The 25,204-nt window shown below is 43.1% G+C and overlaps 1 protein-coding gene across 7 annotated transcripts in view; it reads left to right on the top strand.

Annotated features, from left to right (window-relative positions):
* The window catches only part of LOC143924449 (ubiquitin carboxyl-terminal hydrolase 22-A), a 221,187-nt gene extending 203,705 nt beyond the window's left edge, over nucleotides 1–17,482 (top strand). For all 7 annotated transcript variants that reach the window (XM_077448773.1, XM_077448771.1, XM_077448770.1 and 4 more), the window contains 2 exons: nucleotides 1,605–1,754; nucleotides 16,915–17,482. In XM_077448773.1, the coding sequence (XP_077304899.1) occupies nucleotides 1,605–1,754; nucleotides 16,915–16,957 (193 nt within the window). In that variant the 3' untranslated portion in view covers nucleotides 16,958–17,482. The remainder of the gene's footprint in view (nucleotides 1–1,604; nucleotides 1,755–16,914) is intronic.
* The last annotated feature ends 7,722 nt before the right edge of the window (nucleotides 17,483–25,204 follow it).

The following is a 25,204-nucleotide window of genomic DNA, read 5'->3' as shown; positions in this document are numbered from 1 at the left end:
TCATGCGGTAAATCCTCCACAGAGACTGCTTTTTTCTTGTACCAGACCGCCAGCCGAACACGGCGATACCGGGGTTATAGCTAGCTGCTGCCATAATGCTATCCGTCTTCAAAGTGAGGACGTACATTGGCATGTGGGGGTCTGCAAGTGGTTAAAGCAATGCAGTGCCGTATCGCAAAAAGTGCTCTGGTCAGCAAGGGGGTAAATTCTTCTGGGGCTGAAGCGGTACATTTTTTCTGATTTATATTGTGAATAAAATATGGGTTCATGAGATTTGTAGATCCTTTCATTCTGTTATATACATTTTACACATTGTTCCAACTTTTTGGGAATCTGTACTTAGTTCGCCAAGAAATCTCATGCATTAGTGCAATCCGACTGTTGGAAGATGACGTTACAGACTTTTTAATTAAACAGATCTTTTGATCACCCATGTATTGCATTATTATGCTATAGCGGGGAAATGGTAAGGAGACCTCTTCAGCACAGAGTTATCGCAATGTAAAATATTGTGGTTTGAAAAGCTTTAACAATCTTGTGAAAGTGGGCAATTGGCAAGGTGTCTACTGCTACTATGAACTTTAAAGAGGAAGTAAACTCTCCCACTCTGATGCTTCTTTTCATTAAGTCCATTATAATAAGTAATTATCAAACTATAGCCACTGTAATCCAGCCCAAATTGCATATTACCTACTGTTTAAAGAAACTTTAAAAAACTTGTTTCCAGGGTTAGGCGGCACCATCTTAAGTATTGTTTTCTGAGTCCACAGTGGAGTGTATTTCCCCCCTTTCATTAAGCACTTCCTGTACTGTTAACCAAGCCTCCTTCTCATTCCAATGTTTATATGGCAACCCTGCTTCCCTGTTCATAGCTGACTTGTTTTATTTCATACTATTTACTTGTGCTGATTACCTAGTGTTCAGCTTCAGCTGATGGGACTCACAGCAGTAATGCTGTCCGATGCCCTGTTTTACACTGCATGTGAGGTCATATAGTGTGTAGGAGGAAGCTCTGAGTGATTATGAAGTCTCCTGGGATATCAGTGTTGTGTGCTGTAGAAAGTCCTGATAACAGATAGATAAGCACATAGAGAGTGTGCCGTAACTCAGGGGAGATCTGGGCATGCTCAGTTACATCATTCTAAAGAACAAAAAGGATTACAACAATACTAAGCAAGTAAGGCGATATCTACAAACAGTGTTCATTAGGGTTTTTTTATGCTGATTTACATGGGACAAAGTTGTGGGGGAGGGTTTACAACCACTTTAAAATTGTCATAGAGACTGGTGATGGTCATCTGATATTCTGTCGTGATTACATTTTTTTTTTATTTTTTTTTTACCTGGGCACATAATTTACTTTGCCAGTTCATTTTGAAATAATATAAGTGAGACGATGCAAGAGTAACAACTCGGAGACAAACCGGTACAGGTCAAAAAACATACAATAAATATGGCCTTCATAGCAATCACTAAAATTTTTGCTTGGTAGCTAGGATTGCAACTTATTTTATATTTTCATGTTTCCTGTTTTGCCAGAGCCTAATGCTTTAAACTGTGTGTGTATAAGTGCTTAATTTATTTTGCATGTTGTTTTTTTGCAGGTATTCCTTGTTTGCCGTAGTTAATCACCAGGGAACCTTGGAGAGTGGGCATTATACAAGCTTCATCAGACAACACAAAGACCAGTGGTTCAAGTGTGATGATGCTATTATTACCAAGGCTAGCATTAAAGATGTACTAGATAGCGAAGGGTGAGTTAAATGAGTGAGTAAATGATTCTGTAGCAACATAAAAGGTGTGTTTATATACATTGGATAGACATTTATTATAGCAGTCTTAAAATTGATAGCCGATATGCTTTATCAAGTCATTAAAACTGTTGTGCAGAGACCTAATATAAGCTTGTAAAAATTCCTACCTTTTTTTTTTCCTTAAGAAAACTCATTATCTAGAGTGCAATGTGTGACTGGTTATGTCTTATAATGTGTGCTGTATTCAGACCAGTTACAATGAACTTGTGCTTTGTACATGCATGGCAAACAAAGATTCACTATAACTTCCAAGAGTGTCAATTTTCTGATCCCCCACTGCATTCAGTGGTTAACCTCCACTGGCCACTACAGGACAAAATAATAAAGTAAGGGCCTTTGTCTGAATCCTGAGTGCAGCAGGGGATTAGGAATGAAAAGCTTACAGATGTGTCTGATTCTGCAGATTGCTTTTTATTACTGCAGAAATCAGCAAAGCAGACCGTGGAAGAGGTGCGTTTTTAAGGTTTTCTTTGCAGGGCATAATACATTTCCAATTTTTATTTTAGCAAGTCACTTTATAGTAAACCTGTTCTGCCTTGTTGCTAAGCCTGTACTACCTGCCCTCTCGTGCCTCTTTGGTGGCAAAAACAGGTAGCGTGGGTAAGGTCCACGTCATGATCTGGTTACAAAGAATGGGGAATCTGGTTATAAATGATAGTGAGATGGCAAAGGTATTTAGTTTTTTCGTCTCTTCAGTCTTTGAGGGAATCGGGGGGGGGGGGGGGGCTTCAGTAACCAAAACTGCAGTGTTTATCCTCATGAAACATCACAGGAAGCACCCTCATGGCTAGCAGAGGACAGAATTAGAAATAGACTTGAAAAACTTAACATTAATAAGTCACTGGGACCAGATGGCTTGCACCCGAGGGTACTTGGGTAACTCTGTCAAGTTATTGCTAGACCAATTGTTCCTAATAGTTACTGACCGTCTACTGCAGGGATCTCAATCTGGCGGCCCTCCAGCTGTTGTGAAACAAGTCCCATCATGCCTGTGCCTGTAGGAGTCATGCTTGTAACTGTCAGCCTTGCAATGCCTCATGGGACTTGCAGTTTCACAGCAGCTGGAGGGCCTCCAGTTGGAGACCCCTGGTCTACTGACTGGAATGGTACCAGCTGATTGGAGAAAAGCCAATGTAGCATCAATATTTAAAGCCAAAATACATACCTGCAAATTATAGACCAGTTAGTCTAAGGCTGCGTACACACGGGCGGATTGTCTGCCCAACTAAGTTTGTCAGACAATCCGACAGACAGTCCGTTCAACTTTTGAATGAACGGACTTGACCACACACGATGAACAGACAGTCCGCTGAAAACTTGCGCGATGACGTGTACAGCACGTACGACGGGACTAGAAAAACGACGTCCAATACACTGCAATGCAACCTTCGGCCGTGTAAATCCTTTCTGAGCATGCGCCATACTTAGTCCGTCCAACTTGCCTACACACGAGCGGACTGTCCGCTGAAACCAAGTTTGGATGGACAAAACCAAGTTTGGACGGACAAAATTACGGAAATTCCGAAAGACTAAGTCCGTCAGATTGTCCGCTGAAAAAGTCAGCTGAAGCCCACACACGAGCAGATTGTCCGCTGAAACACGGTTCAGCGGACTAATTTGGGCAGACAATCCGCCCGTGTGTACGCGGCCTAACCTAACATCAATAGTATGCAAGCTCTTGGAGGGCATGAATGAGGCACTATATACAAGATTTTAGTAATGAAAACCGTATCCTTAGCAGTAATCAGCATGGATTCATGAAGAATCGTTCTAGACAAACCAATCTATTAACCTTCTATGAGGCGGTGAGCTGCCATCTAGATAAAGGAAGGCCCGTAGACGTGGTGTATCTGGATTTTGCTAGGGCTGCAACTAACTATTGTTTTCATGATCTATTAGTTGGCCAATTATTGTTTAGATTGGTTAATCTTAAAAAAAGTGTGTATAATTTATTTAATATGTAAAGTTTTTTTTTTAAAAAAAAGGCATTTTATTCTTAAATATCTATATGCAGTGGTAAATATAAATCAACTATATGGTTAGGGAGTAGAATCTTTAATCCACTCTGAGAATAATGGACAGAAGAGATCTACTGTATATACTATTAGAGGTTGAATCTAGCAAGTCTTATCAGGCTCAGAGATCAAATTTTTTGTTTATTTAAAAGAAAAAAAAAGTTAGACTGTTTTGCAGATTTTCAAACAGAACTATATATTATATGCTGGCCATACAATAAGAATGTCTGTCTTCTTTCAAAAAAATATTTCATTTTAAGAATGTTCGTTCGATTTTCTAAAGCCCCGTACACACGAGAGGACTTATGTCCGACAGACTTCCGAAGGAGTTCCGACGGAGTTCTGACGGACTTTTCGGCGGAGCGGACTTGGCCACACACAATCACACTAAACTCCGACGGATTTGAACGTGATGACGTACGACTGGATTCGAATACGGAAGTTCATAGCCAGTAGCCAATAGCTGCCCTAGCGTCGGTTTTAGTCCGTCGGAATAGCATACACACGAGCGGAGTTTTCGAAGGGACCCGGGTCCGGCGGAGTTCCGTCGGGAAAATTTGAAGCATGTTCCATATTCTAAAGTCCTTCGGACTTTGGCGAGTCAAAAGTCCGTTGCAGCCCACACACGATCAAATAGTCTGACGGACTCAGTCCGTCGGACTTTGGATGTTGAAAAGTCCGCTCGTGTGTACGCGGCATTATTGTTAGTGGGGTCAAATCAACGTTTCTTTTCAACCACAGTGATGGGAAAATTTAGAAATAGAAAACTTCTTGGTCAAAGGAATTTTCAGACAGTGTATGTGGTTTTCGTTCAGAAATTACATTTGTTTTAAAATGGAATGTTAAAAGCAAGTGAAAATTTCAAACAACATTCTTTCATTCAACAAATTTTCAAAGATTTTTCATCTGAATATTCTGTCTGAAAATTGATCTGTGTGGCCAGCATAAGGCTCAGTACACACCTATGCAGTTTGCTTTTGCTCTGTTTCTGCAGTGCTTTTTGCTGTGCGTTTTTTATTTTTTGCACAAGGGATTTTGCTGTGATTTGCAATTTTGAATAATTTTTTTTAATGCCTTTTTTTTTACCAATTTGTTGTTGGGCAGATTTAAAAAAACAAAACAAATTGCATTACATGCTTTTCTGCAGCTACTCCATTGAAGTATATTGAACCAAAAAAGCATAGTTTTGCGTTAAAGTCCTTGACCCTTTCCAAATACGCAGCGGCTCAAAAAAGCATAGATGTGCACATTAAATGAAATGTAATGCGTTTCTGCAAAACACATAGGTGTGAAAAACAGGCCTAAGACGTTTAGTAACAATGGGATTAAAAAAAACAAAAAAATTAGCCCTTTATAGTACTAAGACCCCTTTCACACCATGGCGTTTTGCAGGCGCTATAGCGTTAGAAATAGCGCCTGCAAAACGCCCTAAAGAAGCTGCACCATTGTGTGTAGTGTGAAAGCCCCGAGGGCTTTCACACTACAGCGGTGCGCTGGCAGGACGTCAGAAAAAAGTCCTGCCAGCAGCTTCTTTGGAGCGGTGAAGGAGCGGTGTGTTTACCGCTCCTCCACCGCTGCTGCCCATTGAAATCAATGGGGCAGCGCTGCGATGCCGCCGGCAAAACGCCGCTATTGCGGCGTATTGCCGGCGGTTTTAACCCTTTCGCGGCCGCTAGCGGGGGTAAAATCGCCCCGCTATCGGCCGAAATGCGCCGCAAATCCGGCGGTAAAACGCCGCTAAAAATAGCGGCGTTTTACCGCCGACGCAAGGTGCGGTGTGGTGTGAAAGGGGTCTAAAAGAACTAATCGCTACTGTAAGGGATACATTTGTTGGATTCACAGTGAAAGTAACATTTAGTGATTGTTTGCTTTTTGTACTCTAAAGGGCTAATTTTATTTAACCCCATTATGTTACTGTCCGATCAATCAATTATGAAAATAGTAATTTCATAATCGATTAGTTTCGACCCTATATTTTGCAAAATAATTTGACACAGTTCCCCAAAAAACGTTTACTGTACAAATGTTAGTTGGCATGGACCATAGGGTGACTACATGAATTGAAAACTGTCTGCAAAGGTGAGTTCAGAGGGTGGTGATAAATGGGGAGTACTCGGAATGGTCAGGAGTGGAAAGTAGAGTCCCCCAGGGTTCTGTCCTGGGACCAATTATATTTAATTTATTCATAAATTACCTGGAGGATGGGGTGGCCAACTACATGGCAAATGGGGTTTAATATGGAAAAATGTAAAAATGTATTTGGGTGGAAAAAATATGAATGCTAGCTACTCACTGGGTGGAAAACCACTGGGGGGGGAATCAAGAGTGGAAAAGGACCTGGGGTCCTAGGAGATGATGGGCTCAGCAATGGTATGCTGCTGCTAACAAAGCAAACAGAATATTGGCATGCATTAAAAAGGGGATTAACTCAAGAGATAAAGTGGTAATTCTCCCACTCTACAAGACCCTGGTCCAGCTGCACCTGGAGTATGCTGTCCAGTTCTAGGCACTAGTCCTCAGGAAGGATATGCTGGAAATAGAGCGAGTACAGAGAAGGGCAACAAAACTAATAAAAGGACTGGAGGATATTAGTTATGAAGAAAGGTTACCAGCACTAAACTTATTCTCCCTACTGGTGACCCCACAATGGGGATAAAACTTTTTTAGCGAAAGGGAGTTTAATAAGACATGTGGCCAGTCCTTAAAATGAGAAGAAAAGAGGTTTAACCTTAAACTGCGTAGAGGGCTCTTTACTGTAAGAGCGGCAAGGATGTGGAATGCCCTTCTGCAGGTAGTGATTTCAATAAACTATTGGATAAGCTCCTGAACGACTAGAACATACAGGGATAAGCAATGTAATACTGACATAAAATAACACACATAGGTTGGACTTGTGTTTTTTTTTTTTTTTTTTTCAACCTCATCTACTATGTAGCTTTGATTTGGCGCTTGCACAGGGCTGAAGACCTGAGTGGTCAGTCGCCAAGCACCAGTGCCTTTACTTGAACACAAATCGAACAAGTTGCATGCTCCCTTTATTCTTAAGTGCCAGTGATAAAAGCAGGAGATGAAGAAAAGGAAAGTATAATCTGCTGATGGGGTCACCATTAAACCTGTTCAACCTGTTGCTTTGCCATGGAATTCATACTGCTCTCCCAGCCTACCTTTCCTGACAGATAAATCCACTTTCTTTATTGTACATCACAAGACACAGGGTACTTCATATTCATGACTAATTGGATTATGCTGCCACCTTCAGATGAATGAACACAGGCCAAAAAATGCAGGAATTCCCCACTCAAGCATTCATTAACCCCTCCCAGTTCAGCTAAACCACAATTGTTTTAACCACTTTCAGACCGGACCATTTTGCTGGTAAATGACCAGAGGTCTTTTTACACTTTGGCACTGCGCTGCTTTAACTGGTAATTGCGCGGTCATGCAATGTTGTACCCAAACAAAATTTGCGTCCTTTTCTTCCCACAAATAGAGCTTTCTTTTGATGGTATTTGATTGCCTCTGCGATTTTTATTTTTTGCGATATAAACGTAAAAAGACCGCAAATTTTGAAAAAAAATGATATTTTCTACTTTTTGTTATTAGAAAAATCCAATAAACTCAATTTTAGTCATACATTTAGGCCAAAATGTATTCAGCCACATGTCTTTGGTAAAAAAAAAGTCAATAATTGTATATTTATTGGTTTGCGCAAAAGTTGTCACATCTACAAACTAAATTCTGCTGCTTCTCCTGAGTACGGGGATACCAAATATGTGGGACTTTTTGGGAGCCTAGCCGCGTACGGGGCCCCGAAAACCAAGCACCGCCTTCAGGCTTTCTAAGGGCGTTACAGTTTTGAAGGCCATAAAATGCCAAGATGGCACAAACCCCCCCAAATGACCCCATTTTGGAAAGTAGACACCCCTAAATTTAGGGGTACACTAGTGAGACTAGGTAATAAATGGCGGGTGCCCTGAAACTATAAAAAAAATAACTAACCAACCAGCGTCACCTGTAACAGTTATATGGTGATCACTGGTGAAAGGGTTAACTAGGGGGCAATTAGGGGGCTTTATGCGGTAGTATATGGGGGTCAATGGCGCTATAAAAAGCTGCAGCGAACCTAAATACCTACCTGCCTAACTAGCGTCACCTGTGACACTAATACAGCGATCAGAAAAACGATCGCTTATTAGGCTGGGTTCACACTGGAGCGATGCGGGAACGCCACGAATGCGCGGCGGGTTCCCGCATCGCATGCCTCCCGGCGGCAGTTCACACTGCCCTATGCGAACTGCTGGGAGTGTCAGTGAAATGTTACTGACACCCCCAGATCAGTTCGCATATCGCAGTGCGATCTGCAAACTCGGATCGCATGGTGTGAACACCCATGCGATCCGATTCTGCTGCGGGCCAAAAAAAGGGTCCCGTGCGAATTTGCGGCGGGTGCGGCGAATGGCTGAACTCGAATCGCACAGAGATCGGATGTGATTTGCACTGCAGTGCGGTGCGAATCACATCCGTTCTCATAAACCGCTGCAATGTGAACCCAGCCTTAGTGACACTGGCGACGGGGGGTGATCACGGGGTTAAACCTTTATTGGGGGGGTTAGGGGGGTACCTTAGAACTAAAGGGGGCTAACCCTAACTGCCCTAACAGTTATTAGTCACAAATGACACCCGCCGGGTGATCAGGGGGTTAAACCTTTATTAGGTAATAAATGGCGGGTGCCCTGAAACTATAAAAAAATAACTAACCAACCAGCGTCACCTGTAACAGTTATATGGTGATCACTGGTGAAAGGGTTAACTAGGGGGCAATCAGGGGGCTTTATGCGGTAGTATATGGGGGTCCCTGGCGCTATAAAAAGCTGCGGCGAACCTAAATACCTACCTGCCTAACTAGCGTCACCTGTGACACTAATACGGCGATCAGAAAAATTATCGCTTATTAGGCTGGGTTCACACTGGAGCGATGCGGGAACGCACGAATCCGCGGCGGGTTCCCGCATCGCATGCCTCCCGGCGGCAGTTCACACTGCCCTATGCGAACTGCTGGGAGTGTCAGTGAAATGTTACTGACACCCCCAGATCAGTTCGCATATCGCAGTGCGATCTGCAAACTCGGATCGCATGGTGTGAACACCCATGCGATCCGATTCTGCTGCGGGCCAAAAAAAGGGTCCCGTGCGAATTTGCGGCGGGTGCGGCGGGTGCGGCGAATGGCTGAACTCGAATCGCACAGAGATCGGATGTGATTTGCACTGCAGTGCGGTGCGAATCACATTCGTTCTCATAAACCGCTGCAATGTGAACCCAGCCTTAGTGACACTGGCGACGGGGGGTGATCACGGGGTTAAACCTTTATTAGGGGGGTACATTAGAACTAAAGGGGGCTAACTCTAACTGCCCTAACAGTTATTACAGTCACAAATGACACCAATGCAAAAAAAAAAAAAAAAAAAAATGACATTGGTGTCACTGTGACTGGGGGGCAGGGGTAATTGGGGGGGTGATCGGGGGGTAAAGGGGGGGTGTGAGTGTGCCTGGCATGTTCTACTGTGTGTGTAGAGTGTTGGTGCAACTCACCGATCCGCTCTCCTCCGTGTCGGAACGGAAAATACCGACACGGAGGAGAGAATACATCACTTCCTCTCCTGTGTTTACATTACAGGAGAGGAAGTGATGTCACCGGGGATTTCTATTCGTCGGGAGCGATCGCGAGGGGGTGGCCATGAATGAATGGCCGCCCCCTCGTCCCGGATCGCTCCCGGACGAAAACCGACCGCCGCAGGCACCGGGCGGGGGCCCGATCGGGCCCCCGACCCGCGGGAGGCAAGGGACGTACATGTATGTCCTTATGCCTGCCCGTGCCATTGTACCGACGTACATCGGCGTGCGGCGGTCGGCAACTGGTTAAATAGAGTCCTTAGAGTGATTTATTAAAGACTTGTGTTATTTAAAAAAAATAAACATAAATAATGCTTACATTCTCTGTACAATGGTTTTACGGCCCAGTTCCTCCTTCTCGGGTCCCTGGCCGGCGCTCCCTCCTGTGGAGTGCCCCACAGCAAGCTCGGGCACCCGAGCCAAGCAGCACCTCTGTCCCTTCAGACACTGAGCCACAGCTCAGCCCCGTCCCCTCCATCTCCTGATTGTCTTGCTGGTTGTGATTGATAGGCTCCCACTGCTGTCAAAAGCCAGTCAGGAGTGCGAGTCCCTGGAGAGGCAAGCCTCTTGTGGACGTCGCTGGACTTCAGATCTATGCTAGCATTCCCAAGTGCTTTGTTTTTGTAGACCAAGAAAATTGTTGCATACAGATATCCTAAATCTCTTGGCAGGCAAGCACTCTCAGATCAGTCTGATTTGCTGTCGCAGGGTCCGATCATCCATCCTGGTTTGTTCCACATGTGACCCCCCTTTTTGACTCCATGGACATCAATTTCATCTGGTCTGTTTTGCAGTCCTCTCCTTTGAACAGAGGTTGACTTGTCCAGAGCTTTGGGACATCTTAATTAGTCATTACTTAGAACCCTGTGTCCTTTGACCAGGGGGCACAGGGATCTCTCTCCTTTGTCCCTCATTGTTTGCTACAAAACTGAGGCCTAGCTGGAAGAGATTATGCCTAGTTGGAGAGTTTATGCCTATTTATGGCCAATGTCCATTTCACCTTAAAGAGAAACTGCAGTCTGCTTACATAATTTGTTACAAAAACCTCTTTGCTATTCTGAAGCTTCCCTCCAACCACTTTGCATAGGGCGGAGGATTTCATAGATGGAAAGATGGAAACAAATTACTGAAGTTCAGCCTTAAAGTGTCAGCTTAACCCAAGTAGTCATGAGTATGAAATACCCTGTGTTCATATTCCAAGAAAAGGATTTTGCAGGTAAAATAAAAATAAAATATAATAAAATAAACCCCCCCCAGTGGTGATCAAATTCCACCAAAAGAAAGCTGTGTGCGTGTGAAAATTGCATAAATGTAATTTGGGTACAGTCTTGCATGACTGCACAATTGCCAGTTAAAGTAGCTCAATGCCGAATAGCAAAAAATTGCACAATTTTAGTTTTTTTTTTTTTAGTTTTTTTTTTTCCCAAGTATTTGCCAAAACATATTCAAGCTATAGTTAGTTATTTAATGGACATGGGCTGAAAGTACAAACACTCCAATTTAATTTGAGGAATGGTTCATCCAAATTGAAGGAAGGGTTTAGGAATTACAGCTCCTAAGAATAGCCATCCCCCTTTTTTCAAGGGACCAAAAGCAATTGGACAGTTGAATCAAAAAATGCTTCATAGCCAGGTGTGGTCTACTCCTTCATTATTAATTAAGCAGGTAAATGGTCTGGAGTTGATTCAAAGTGTGCTATTTGCATTTGGAATCTATTGCTGTGACAATACACCATGGAGGTGTCCATGCAAGTGAAATAAGCCATTGTAAGGCTTCAAAAACTAAACAAATCAATCAGAGATGGCAACAACATTAGGAGTGGCCAAATCAACAGTTTGGTACAGTCTGAGGGAAGCGGAACACACTGGTGAGCTCAGCGACCTAAAAAGGCCTGAACATCCACAGAAGACAACAGTTGTGGATGATCGCAGGATCCTCTCTATGGTAAAGAAAAACCCATTTACAACATCCAGACAAGTGAAGGACACTCCAGGAGGTGGCGGGTCATTGTCAGACTACAATTGAGAGAAGCCTTTACGAGAACAAATGAAGGTTCACGACAAGGTGCAAACCATTCATAGGCCTGAAGAATAGAAAAAACAGATTGGACTTTGCAAAAAAACATCTTAAAAAAGAAAAAGAAAAAAAAGCCAGACCAGTTCTGGAAAAGCATTCTTTGGACGGATGAAACTAAGATTAGTCTGTATCAGAATGATGGGAAGAAAAGTATGGAGAAGGCTTGAACAGCTCATGATCCAAAGCACACAACGTCATCTGTAAAACATGGTGGAGGCAGTGTGATGGTATGGGTATGCATGGCTTCCAGTGGCACTAGGTCATTGGTGTTAATGATGTGACAGAAGACCAAAGCAGCCGGATGATTTTTGCAGCATTTAGAGATATATTGTTGGCCCAGATTCAGCCAAATTCAACAAAGTTAATTGGGCGGCACTTCACAGTACAGATGGACAGTGATCCAAAACACACTGCAAAAGCAACCCAGAAACTTTTGAAGGAAAAGTGTAATGTTTTGCAATGGCTGAGTCAATCACCCTATCTGAACCCAATTGAGCATGTATTTCACTTGCTGAAGGCAAAACTAAAGGCAGAAAGATTCACAAACAAGGTTCAACTGAAGACCGCTGCAATTAGAGCTTGGCAAATCAAAGGAGGAAGGAAACTCAATCTTATGTAATGCCCATGGGTTACAGACTTCAGGCAGTCATTGCCAGTAAAGGATTCCAAACCTATTCATATACCTGTAATCATAAATAAATGTTTTTTTAATAATTTGTCCAATTACACTTTGAGCCCCTGAAAATGGAGCTGCTGTGTATAAAAAAAGGTTGCGTTTCCTTAAATTTGTACTTTAGATTTATGTTCAACCCCTTGAATGAAAGCTGAAAGTCTGCACTTCAAATGAATTTGGGTTGTTTCAGACGAGATGTATATATCTATATATCTATATCTCTATCTCTACTCACACTGCATCTTTCTAAAATGTAACCACTTAACAACCGGCCCATAGCCGAATGACGGCTACAGGGCGGTTTTTTAACTCTGGGAGGACGTCATATGACGCCCTCCCAGAATTCCGCTCTCGCGTGCCACCTGGGGCGCGCACTCGAGGGCATCCGTGACCTCATCGCGGGCCGTTTACCACGTGATCGCTCCGTCAAATGACGGAGTGATCACTTGTAAACAAACCGGCGTCATGTTATGACGCCGGTTCCTCCCTCCCCCTCTCTGTACTGATCGGTACAGCGGAGGGGGAAGAGATCGGTGTCAGCAGAGCTGTGGGCTGCATCTGCAGTGCCCACATTGCTGCTCACCGAAATTTAACCCTGCAACACTCTGCAATGCTCTGCAACACCTGCCAATACCCTGCAATGCTCTGCAACACCTGCCAATGCTCTGCAACACCTGCCAATACCCTGCAATGCTCTGCAACACCTGCCAATGCTCTGCAACACCCGCCAATACCCTGCAACACTCTGCAATGCTCTGCAACACCCGCCAATACCCTGCAATGCTCTGAAACGCCATACTCTGAGATACCCAGCCATAGTCGGTGATACCCTGCAATACCCAGCCATAGACATCCCTCCCGCCGCCCTCCGGTGCTTCTACCGACTCGCCAATACGATAAAAGCCAGAATTTTTTTTTTTTTCAGGCTTCCCAGCTTAGAGGTGAGATGCGGGGTCTTATTGACCCCATATCTCACTGTAAAGAGGACCTGTCATGCCATATTCCTATTACCAGGGATGTATACATTCCTGGTAATAGGAATAAAAGTGATCAAAAATTTTTATTTTTGAGGGAAAAAAATTTCAAACTAAAAAAGTAAAATGAACAATAAAAATATTTTTTTTTTAAAGCGCCCCTGTCCCCATGTGCTCGCATGCAGAAGCGAACGCATACATAAGTCCCGCCCACATATGAAAACGGTGTTCAAGCCACACGTGAGGTATCGCTGCGAACGTTAGAGCGAGAGCAATAATTCTAGCCCTAGACCTCTGTAACTCAAAACATATAACCAGTAAAAAAAAAAAAATCGTCGCCTTTGGGGATTTTTAAATAGCGATGTTTGGCGCCATTCCACGAGCGTGTGCAATTTTGAAGAGTAACATGTTGGGTATCTATTTACTCAGCGTAACTTCATCTTTCACATTATGCAAATTTGGGCTAACTTTACTGTGGTTTTTTTTTATTCTTTTAAGCACAAAACTGTTTGCTTTTTTTTTTTGGAAAAAAAAATTCGAAAAATTGCTGCGCAAATACCGTGCGAGATAAAAAGTTGCAACGACCACCATTGTATTCTCCAGGGTGTTTGCTAAAAAAACATATATAATGTTTTGGGATTCTATGTAATTTTCTAGCAAATAAATGATGATTTTTACATGTAGGACAGACATGTCAGAATTGGCCTGGGTGCTCCAGAACGCCTGATGGCGCTCCCTGCATGTTAGGCCTCTGTATGTGGCCACACTGTGAAAGTCTCACACATGTGGTATCGCCGTACTCGGGAGTAATAGCAGAATGTGTTTTGGGGTGTAATTTGTGGTATGCATATGCTGTGTGTGAAAAATAAACTGATAATATGACAATTTTTTGTGGAGAAAAAAAAAAAAAGTTAAAAAATCTTGATTTTTGCAAAGAATTGTGGGAAAAAATTACAATTTCAAAAAACTCATCATGCCTCTTACTAAATACCTTGGAATGTCTTCTTTCCAAAAAGGGGTCATTTGGGGGGTATTTGTACTTTTCTGGCATGTTGGGGTCTCAAGAATTGAAATAGGCCGTCAGTACTTAAGGTGTGATCAATTTTCAGATATTGGCACCATAGCTTGCGGACTCTAACTTTCACAAAGACCAAATAATATCCACCAATTTTGTACTTATTTTTACCAAAGATATGTAGTAGTATAAATTTTGGCCAAAATTTATGAAGAAAAAATTACTAACCTGCTAAATTTTATAACAGAAACAAAGAAAAATTCATTATTTTACCGAATTTTCTGTATTTTTTCTTTTATAGCACAAAAAATAAAAAACCGAGCGGTGATTAAATACCACCAAAAGAAAGCTCTATTTGTTTGAAAAAAAGGACAAAAATTTCATATAGGTCCAGTGTTGCATGACTGAGTAATTGTCATTCAAAATATGAGAGCACCGAAAGCTGAAAATTGGTCTGGTTATTAAGGGGGTTTAAGTGCCCAGTGGTCAAGTGGTTAAATAAGCTTTATTGGCAGAGCCAGATATATTAGTGTTACCAAAGCAGCCAGAATGAAGGGGTATTGAGGGTAAAATATAATCTCAAAGTGATGGCAGCTGACTCCAGGGAAATCAGAGTAAGATTAACGGAATAGGAACTAAGTTTAACAACATCATCCAGGTAAGGGGCAATATAACACGACAGGAGGTGAGACTGAAGGTTTCCAAAAAGATAAAGGACATTCATGTCATGCAGTAATCGCTCTCTCTCGCTCTCTCTCTTTACATTATTGCTGCCCTTCATTTAACAATTTTGATGCTTGCATATTTTCACTTCTTCAGTAAACCTGCATTCACACCTTAGCAGAGTGTATTCTTTGTGCAAATGTTTTTTTTTTCCTGGGCTGGGCAAGGGAGGAGTGTAGTTCTAGAGAAGGAGAGGAGTTCTTTAGGTGTGCAAAAAGTTTGACTAGGGATTCAGCTGATGGAAGCGTGGTTTTGCCTCTGAAGCGGTTCCTGATTAGCTACTAGTACCCAGGCTTTTGATGGCTTCATTGGACAGTTCTTCTGATGTTTTCGTAGTGGCTGACAGCTTCTCTGAATCTTATTACCGGCATCTACTGCCTCTCCATGACCCCAGCTGCTCCAGGAGGAACTATTATTACTACTGACGGCTTCACATTAAGCTAATTCAGTGCCTGTTTACACTGAAGCTTGTAAATGTGAATTACCATTGTTTTCATACATTTTATATACCGTATTTATCGGCGCGTAACACGCACCCCAAGTTTAGAAGGGAATTTAAAAGAAAAAAAAAAAAAACTTAGGAGGGAAGTTTAAGGAAAAAACTTTGTAAGTGTGATTTGTAGCCTTGCATTGTAGCCTTGCATTGCAGCCTTGTCAGTCATTTGCAGCCTTGCATTGCAGCCTTGTCAGTCATTTGCAGCCTTGCATTGCAGCCTTGTCAGTCATTTGCAGCCTTGTATCTTTGCCGTTTAAAAAAAGCGCCGCCGAAATACAGAGTGGATGTCCTGTGTATCTCGGTGGCTTTCTGCTATTTTCACCCATTCTCGGTGGCTTTTGGCTTTACAAAAACCACCGAGTGCGGCCGAAAATACCTGAAAGCCGACAAGAACGGCAGAGGAGGTTAGAAACGGCGGGGGATTGGCGTAAAACACGCACCCACAATTTTCCCCTGATTTTAAGGGGAAAAAAGTGCGTGTTATACTCCGATAAATGCGGTACATAAATCTTGCTGCACTGTTGGTTGCCTGGTGCCTCTCTCTCTCACCATCCCTTACTATTAAAAATAAAAAAAAATCCCTCCCTCACATTTTAGTTCCATTCTCTACTTCCTTGAAATATAACCTTGTTCACACTTTTATGCTTTAACCACTTGAAATTTGGAAGGTCTTGCCCCCTTTATGACCAGGCCATTTTTTGCTATTCAACACTGGACCACTTTAACTTTTTTTTTTCCCGCACATGTGTGTTAGACCAATATTTATTATTATGTATTTGGTTTGTGTGAAAGTTATACCATCTACAAACTATAGCGCATTTATATACTAGAATTTATGCAGCTATAGATGCTGTTCTGTAATAGTGATCAGAGGCTTATAGTGGGTCTGCGATAGGGTGGTGGGAAATCTGGCACTAACTAACACTATCTGGGTCACTGACACTAATTTTGGTTGTGACACTAATACAGAGATCATTGATAATACTGTATTGTACTAAAGACACTGATTGGGAAGGGATAAATATCTAGGGGCAAATTAAGGGGTTAGCACTGTACCTAACAATGTGTAATGTGTGCTGCTTTTATTAACAGATCTGGTTATTCTTCCTCCCTGCTTTGTAGGGAGAAGAAACCGCCAGATCACCGATTTGTGTACAGTGCCCTCTGGGTAAACATAGGACTGTGTGCTGCGATTGTCAGCAGGTACCACTGATCTGCTGTAGCCAAAGTCCTGCTGTAGTCAGTGATGGCATGGATTAGCAGATTAGCGCACACACCCCGAACCTGGAATAGGCTGGATGACCTACATGTACGTGATCCAGGCTGCCAATGCCACCCGCCCGCAGTAAATTTACAGTGGGCTGAAGGGAAGTTAATGATGAATGCATGGGGCTCTTATTTAATTGGACATTGGTTTGTGTTAAGCTTATTTAACACTTTTTTTTTTCTCTGTTTCAGGTATTTGCTTTTTTATCACAAGCAGTTTCTGGAGTATGAGTAACTCATTCGGCGTTTTGTCTGAAATGTGAATAAATATATAAAAAAATCAAGACTTCTCCAATGACACACAGACCTACCTGAAAATTTCAGACTAAGCTTGCGTTCAACCGAAGCAATGCTGGTGTCACATCTGCTCGTACTGGCTCTTGAACTGGTGGATAAGCTGTTAAGTCTCAGCAAATGCAGCAGGAGCTCTGAACAGGAAAAGGGGCAGAGGGATATTTAAAATCTGGTACTAAACATCTCTCATTGTGCTTCTGGGATTATGTATGGGAAGGCTGGGGTGGGGAGGGGGGAGAAACATCTCCAGATACCATCATAACATCCTCTCCATTTGGTGCTTGAGTTGCATCTGACCAAACACATGGCAGTTATCAAGGAAAGCCAAGCCCGTAACTTGATGCACATTAGATTGATTCAGAATGACAGCAGGTTGGTATCTGAAAATCAATCCTGAAAAGACAAGTATTTTGCAAGTATCTCTATTTGTGATTTTAGTTATGAAATAAATAACAGTATGAAACTACCAAGTTATCTGTCTTTGTCAGCCAGAATGATGAAATCCTGGAATGTGGATGCAGTTACTGGGGACTTCTGTGTTTCCTATGTATGTTCTTATCTGGACTGCTCCTGAAATCTCAGGTGTTTATTTTTTCCATGGATGTTTTACTTTGTTCTTGAACTGTAGTTTATTTTGTCTTTCTTTTTCATAAAATTTATTTCAGTAATGCAGTCACAAGTAAAAAAACAAGAAAGAAAACAAGTTAACCTGTTTTTACTTGACTTATATTTGGTCTGTAATACAGACTCTGTATGCACTTTAATGAAATTGTTGAGATGGAAAATTCAGTTTATTTAATTACTATCCTATTTTATGCACAGTATTTGCTCATTGGTATCATCGACTTTTAAATATCTGTTGGTTTTGTTCGCATGCCTGTGTTGTGTAATTGCATGCAGCAATCTAGCGTTTCAAGTTCATTGTCTTTCATTTGAGTAAGATCACTGGTAAAAATGTCAGCTACCATTATTGTAAGGGAAACTAGTTACATGAAATAGGAGCTGTCATTATTATTTATTCTTTATTAGACATTTTATAGCATCAAAAATGTATTCTGCACTTTATAAATACTGTACATTCACTGCCATCAGGGAGCTTACAATCATTCTGAAAAGTCTAGTTGCTTGACTGTCATGCTGACCCTTGCTTTTACTAGATTGTGTCAGTGCTCTTGATCAAGTAAACCGTAAGTGAAGATGGAACTCCTGCGTACTTGTTCCAGGTCAGACTCAAATCTATAGCAAAAGCAAAAAAAAAATCTGGCAGCTAGAATTTTCCTGTCAAATTCAGTTAGAACACCCATACAGTATTAGTTATGTCTTACAATGCTAGCTAATAAAGTTCATGTCCAGCCAAAATGTACTAGTTTTGGATGGTGGGTAAGGACTGAACCCCTGTGTGGTTTTTACTGCTATCCAAGACTCAGTGAAGGGATGTCTCTCAACAACTGCTGCGGTGACCTTTTCACCAGACAAGGAATGGAGGCAAAATATGAAACCAAGACAGAGATGGTAATAAAAATCAAATAGTTCCATCTTTCTCTGTACATCTGTATCTGCCTGTAATGCTGTTGGGAATATTCCTTCACCTCCCGTTTGAAATTGTCGCCAGGACAGCAAGAGGACATCTCTCAAACTGTGTCCCAATAGCAGTGAAACTGAGATTTTATTCTTTCCATCTCTATCCAAAAAATGTCTTGGCTGTACATACACTTTTAATAAATATAGAAGTTGGAGAGCAAGGGTTGTTTTGTAACCCCAAATGGCATATTGACATAGCTGTGTATATGACATTCAGCAAACATTCAATGCAGGTATATCAATTACTATACTTTAATACGCAGCCACCAGGCAGATACACCTGCTGTGAATGGTTTGGTGAATGTTACATTCACGTCTCTATAAATGTATCCTCACGATTCACAATGTCCTTAGAGCAGTTCTGTTACTATATAGTGTATATGCATTATTCCCTAATAGTAATCACACTGTATGGGAGATAAACAGGTGATTGAAAGTGGTTTATACAGAAAATATATTGCTGAGATTTTAAGCAAGTTTTTAATATTTTTTTGATTTCTTTAGTAAATAGTGTTTTTGCTGTGAATTTCACTATCCCCAGTGATCTCAGACTCGAACAAGGGTGATACCTTTGTGGCTGCTGGTCCTAAAGGACAATTATACATTTTTGATGCAAGTTTTCCTTTAATGCAGCCACCCCCTCAGTGCAGCCCACCTGACCCAATGCACCCCTTTATCCTTAATCCAGGGATCTTTACTATGTGGCCCTGCCAAATACCTTACTGCCTTTTTCTTAATGTACATCACAGGACGCAGAGCCAAAGTAGTTACTATGTGGGTTATAGGCCACCTTCAGGTGATGGTCACTGGGACACCACAGGAAGTCCACTCCCTATATAACCCCTCCCACTACTGGGAGTACCTCCGTTTTTTTTTTGCTGGTGTCTTAGGTGTTGGTCACGAGTAAAGATGTGCTGTGCTGCGTTCTATTGGAAGGTTCCTTTGCTGGGGCAAGCTATGCAACCGGATCCATTCAAAGTGTCTTTTCTATGCCTAATTGGTATCCAGACCTTGTGTCCGAAGAAATTAGGTTTTGCCTGTAACGCTTCTCTTTTTAGAGAGCTCGACCCTGGGATCCAGAGCTGTGTTTTTTTTTTTTTTCTGCCGTAAAGTTTTACTGGTGGGGTGCTTTTACAGGTCCAGGAGTCTGAGTTCCCCGAGGGTCCCCGGTTCCTGAAGGTTTGGTAACTAAGCCCACCATGAGGGGTGAAGATTGAGCCTGTCGGTTTTACCACAAAGAACCCTGCGGCAGTCTGTTGTCATGCCTAAGAGTCACCACTGGGGGCTGTATAGAGTATGTACCTTGCCATGCTTTCCTCAAAGATCACGCTGTGCAGCAGCAACAGCAGGCTTCCCTCCGGCCAGAAGCTCAGACCTCTGGTAAGATTGGGGGGGGGGGGGTTTCTTCACTGAATCACCCCCCACCTGGTCCAAGCTTCCCCTCCCCTTAGAAAGGGGAAGCCAAAAAACGATTGGCGATGCCGCTCCGTTTGTTTCACCGCCTCTGCACAGTGGCCAGTCTTGGGTCTCCTCGTCATTCCCCTCACCACACAAGCCAACCCCCCCCCCCCCCCTCCTCAGATCAGAAGGCCTGCGATCACGTGGAAAAACCCTTTTTCGGAAAAAGAGGGGCGCAATGTGACAGAAGGGAGCGGGGCTTGGCGTCCTGCACTGTCCAGCGCGGGAGTTTGTTCAAAAGCTAAATTTTTGCTGGCTGCAGATATCGGAGGGGAAAGGGGCATGTAAGAGGTTGGTGACACAGGCATTCCCTTGGCACATTTACTAAAAGCATCAGGCTGAGCATTAATAGCAGCAGCAGTGGCTGGACTTTTGCACAAGCAGTGGATGCGATTTCTTTGATAGTACCTCTGCATTTGTACTTCGGGCTATAGTCAGAGCGTTGAAACGCCCCCAAAAAAACTGCTTAAAGGGTCTCCCTCAAGCTCTGGAAAGCCTACTCATCTCTACAATGGCATCCTCCCCTGAGAGGGGGTGGCTGGTCCGAGTGAGCATCCGGTCCATGAAATGTTTGCAGATGTTTTCAACACTGCAGCCCCCGTCTATTTTACTAGAGGTTTTTTTCCCCCAGCCATGAAATGTGTGGGGGGGAGAGTTAGCGGCTTTAATCACATCCCAGTGTGGGACAAAATGTGACAGGTTCCCTTCCATTACCCAGGACCCTCAAACTGAGGAACTAAAGGTGGGAAAAGATGAATTTCCCTCAGGGGACCGTGGTGAAGCTGATGACTCTTCTGAGGGGACAGGTGCTGGGGGATTAGCTGCACAATCTGTAAGATTGATGGTGCAATTTTTTATTGATGGTCCGCTCCACATTTATGTACCCTTAACTGTGAGTGTTTGGGTTCACTAAAGCCTCCTCAAGCTGTGCATGCCTTTCCTGTCCATTGCTGGAAAAGCTTTTTGTATCTGAGTGGGATAACCCAGATAAGCATTTTTTCCCTCCTAAAAAGTTTTTTTCCCACTTCATTCTTGTCAGGTCACCTGAGACCAGGTGACAGATGCACTCCGTAGGAGTCGGAAGTGCACCGCTAGGTAGTGGACCTTAGGATTGTACCCAGGGAGATTCAGGACACAGGTCTACTGGATCACCAACACAGATCCCAGTAGGAGCTAGAGCATAGATTCCCCAGGGCATGGAGTCTTAAGAGCCAGCAGGTGTTCACCAGAGCTTCCAGTGGTGAGGATGGACTTCGCTGCAGTCTGGCTCCAGGTCGCGGCCCCTAGGGTCTCACAGCTCACACTCACAGTAGACTACAGGAGAAGGAATAAACAGGCTGGAACAACAAGAATAGTAAGGGCATAAGGCAGAGGTCAGGGCAACTAGCAGACAGGAACAACAGAGTATACGCCAAAGGTTCAGGGTCACAGGCAGACAGGGATTGTCAGGGACATGCCAAAAGGTCAAGGTTACAAGCAGACAGGAATCGTTGAGCACGCCAAGGTCAGTAACAGAGACAAACCTAGAGCACACGGCAAGCAGGAAACAGGAAGCCAATACACAATGAATACACAATGGTTGATCGGCACCCCTGGCTTGCAGTGCACAGGTTAATATAGGGTTCCCTGATAGGGCCTGGGGATGAGCCATGCTTAAAGGAGAGGTTATAAAAACCACCAGGTGGAAGTGGCTGGCCTCTTAGTCTGAACACATGAGGAGAGGTAAGCAGAGGGAGATTACTGCATAACCATGACAATCCTATGGAGGAAAAAAATAAGGTGGGAAGGGAATAACCGCAATTGATGCTGCTATATCCTCTGTGAATAAAAGTTTGACTTGTCTGGCAGACAATGCTCAAATGCTTAGGGATCCAACGGATAAAAAGTTGGAATTCCTATTAAACACTTTTTTTCTCTGGCAGGGTGAGTAATTGGTCAATCCTTGAGAGACCAGTTTAAACAGGTGCTCAAGGTTATCCTGTTCAGCAGGTCCAGGATCTGGCAAACTACTAACAGTTTTATGTTTGCAATAGTCACTATGAGAGATCCTATCCTTCAGGCCTCGTGCCTTTCGCTACGCGCCATTCAAGAAGCTCCTGGCTAGTCTTCCTTTTTGCGGTGAAACTGCTGTTTATGAATGATTTGGGTAATACATACAAAGCATTTCTAGTGGAAAAAGTACCCCTTTGCCATTTAAGAAAAGGAGTAAATGGATTTCATTTTATCAAGCTCCTTCTCCAGTGTCGGGGGCATCAGCCTCCAGGCAGTCACGACGGGCTCTTCCATCAAGTTCAAGAGGTAATCCTCAGGGTCAACCCCAGGGACAAAAGAAGTCTTGGGGGAGGAATTCTACAAAATACTAAAGCCTCCTTTTATGAGGAGGCACCCCGCTCGCTCGAGTAGGGGGGACTACTTCTGCAGTTCTTAAGGATCTGGCAGGAAAAGTGGTGAGACAGATGGGGCACTTTCTCAATAGCTCCAGGGTACAAACTAGAGTTCCCGTCTCCTCATTTTCTCAGATCAGATGTTCCTAAGGATCCAGAGAAAAAGTAGTCTTTCAAGCATTGGACCATCTTCTGGCAAAAAGGGATCATGGTGGTCCCCATGAAAGAGCAGGGGTTGGGGTTTTGTTTCGAACCTTTTTTCACTGTGCCAAAACTGAATGGAGCTGTCGGACCCATTCTGGATCTCAAAAATCCAAACCGGTTCGATTGGAGTCAATCCAAGGCGGAGAACTTCTGGCATCAATCGACATCAAGGATGCATACCTCCATGTGCCTATTTCCAAGTAATATCTACTTTTCAAGGTATAAAATCTTAATTTTTAGTTTTGTAGCTCTGCTTTTCAGTCTAGCTACTGCACCTTGAGTGTTTACAAAGCTTCTAGCCAGATTGAGGGCCCAAGGTATAACGATTATAGTTTACCTAGTAGATCTGCTCTTGATAGACCAGTTGGTAGCCGCTTAGACCAAAGTATGGTCACCACATTCAACTACCTGGAATACCTAGGTTGGATTCTCAACCTAGAGAAATCTTCCCTAAAACCATGAAGGCTAAAATACTTGGGTCTGATCATAGATACTCCCAGAAAAGGGTATTCTTTGCCTGGGGCAAGATTAGTGCCATAAAGGAACTGATTCAGATGGTCAAAGCAAGATGAAGTCTTCTATTCAGCTTTGCATGAGGTTGTTGGGAAAGATGGCGGCTTCATTCGAGGCCTTTCCTTATGCTCAGTTTCATCTGAGACTGCTGCAAATCTGTATCCTTTTGGCTTGTAACAAGAAGGTTCAAGCTGTAGATTTCCTAGTGTCTGATTCCAAAGGTACGCTGGAGCCTCAGTTTATGGTTAATAACCAAAAATCTGCAAAGGGGAAAATCCTTCCTACTTCCTAAGTTGGAAGTGGTAATAACATATGCCAACCTTTTTTGGGTTTGAAAACAGTCCTGGAAGAGGCAACTGTCCAAGAGCTGTGGTCAAGATTAAAAAATTGCCTAACTTGAGTCGCCAGTAGTTGTTCCTGAGGAGAACGGTTCCTTTCCCCCTAGATATCTTCCTGTCAATATGACAGATGGGGGATCCCAGGCATAGATCTGTTTGCGTCTAGGTTCAACAAAGAAATCAACTTTGTGTCAAGCACAAAGGACCATTAGCATGCGGAAAAAAATGCCTTGCTGTTCCCTTGGAATCAGTTCTCACTGATTTATGCATTCCCTCCTATTCTGCCTGCCTCCACGACTTCTTTGCAGGATCAAGCAGGAAGGGAAGTCTGATTCTTGTGGCCCAGGAGATCTTGGTTATGTAGAGATCTTAAGGATGGAGGTAGGGGTCCCATGGACCATACCACCACGTCCAGACCTTCTCTCACAATGTCCGGTATTCCATCCTACCTTACAAACACTAAATTTAATGGTTTGGCTATTGAAACTCACATTCTGAAGAAACGAGGGCTGTCAAGTTCAGTGGTATCTACCTTGGTTAATTCAAGGAAGCCAGCCTCCCAAATCACATATTATAGAGTCTGGAAGGCATATGTCTCCTGGGATGAATCCAGGGATTGGCACCCCAGGAGGTATGTCATAGGTAGAATCCTTGACTTTCTGCAGATGGGGTTAGAAATTAAGCTGGCCTTGAGTACTTTCAGAGGCCGCGACCTGGCCTTTATCGGTATTGTTTCAGCAACCACTTGTTCGCATTCTTTGGTTCATAGTTTTTTTTCAGGGGGTAACGCAGCTTAATCCCCCCGGTTAGGGCACCCCTGAACCCTTGGGACTTGAATTTAGTTCTGTCTGCCTTACAGAAACAGCCTTTTTAAGCAGATACGACATATTCCCTGGGTCTTTTTGACAAGGAAACTAGTTTTTCTGGTAACCATATCCTCTGCAAGAGGGGTATCAGAGTTGGCTGCTCTTTCTTTTAAAGAGCTATATTATTCACAAGGACAAGATAGTATTGCTTCCTCATCCTAACTTTCTACTGAAGGTAGCGTCAGGTTTTTATCTAAACCAGGATGTTGTTCTACCTTCAATTTTTTTCCAGAACCCTGTTCTATGGAAGAAAAATCACTACGTTCTCTTGATGTGGTGAGAGCAGTCGAGGTCTACTTATAGGCGACTGCTCAGATTCGAAAAACTGATGTTTGTGTTGCCTGAAGGTCCTAAAAGAGGGCAAACTGCATCGAAATCTACTATTTCTAAATAGATTCGACAAGTGATTGTTCAAGTGGAAAGTTCCACCTTTTCATAATAAAGCCCACTCCACCAGGGCTGTTAGTACTTCCTGGGCAGTGCATCACCCATCCTCCATGGCTCAAATATGCAAGGCCGCAACTTGTCTTCAGTCCATACATTTACCAGATTCTATCAAGTAGATGTAAAAGGTCATGAGGATATCGCCTTTGGGTGCAGTGTGCTACAGGCAGCAGTATAAGTCCTCTGCTCTCATGGTGCCCAACTTTTGTCTCCCTCCCTTCAGTTGACATTGCTATGGGACATCCCACATAGTAACTACTATGGCTCTGTGTCCCGTCATGTACAGTAAGAAAATAGGATTTTTATAACAGCTTACCTGTAAAATCCTTTTCTTTGAAGTACATCACGGGGGACAGAGGTCCCTCCCGTCTTTCTGGTATACACATGTATTGCTTTACTA

The sequence above is a fragment of the Lithobates pipiens genome, unplaced genomic scaffold (genome assembly GCF_037356315.1).
Source record: "Lithobates pipiens isolate NorthernLeopardFrog02 unplaced genomic scaffold, aLitPip1_a1.2 Scaffold_22, whole genome shotgun sequence".
NCBI lineage: Eukaryota > Metazoa > Chordata > Amphibia > Anura > Ranidae > Lithobates > Lithobates pipiens.
The sequence above is the reverse complement of the archived record's forward strand: the minus strand, read 5'-3'. Positions and strand labels throughout refer to the sequence as shown.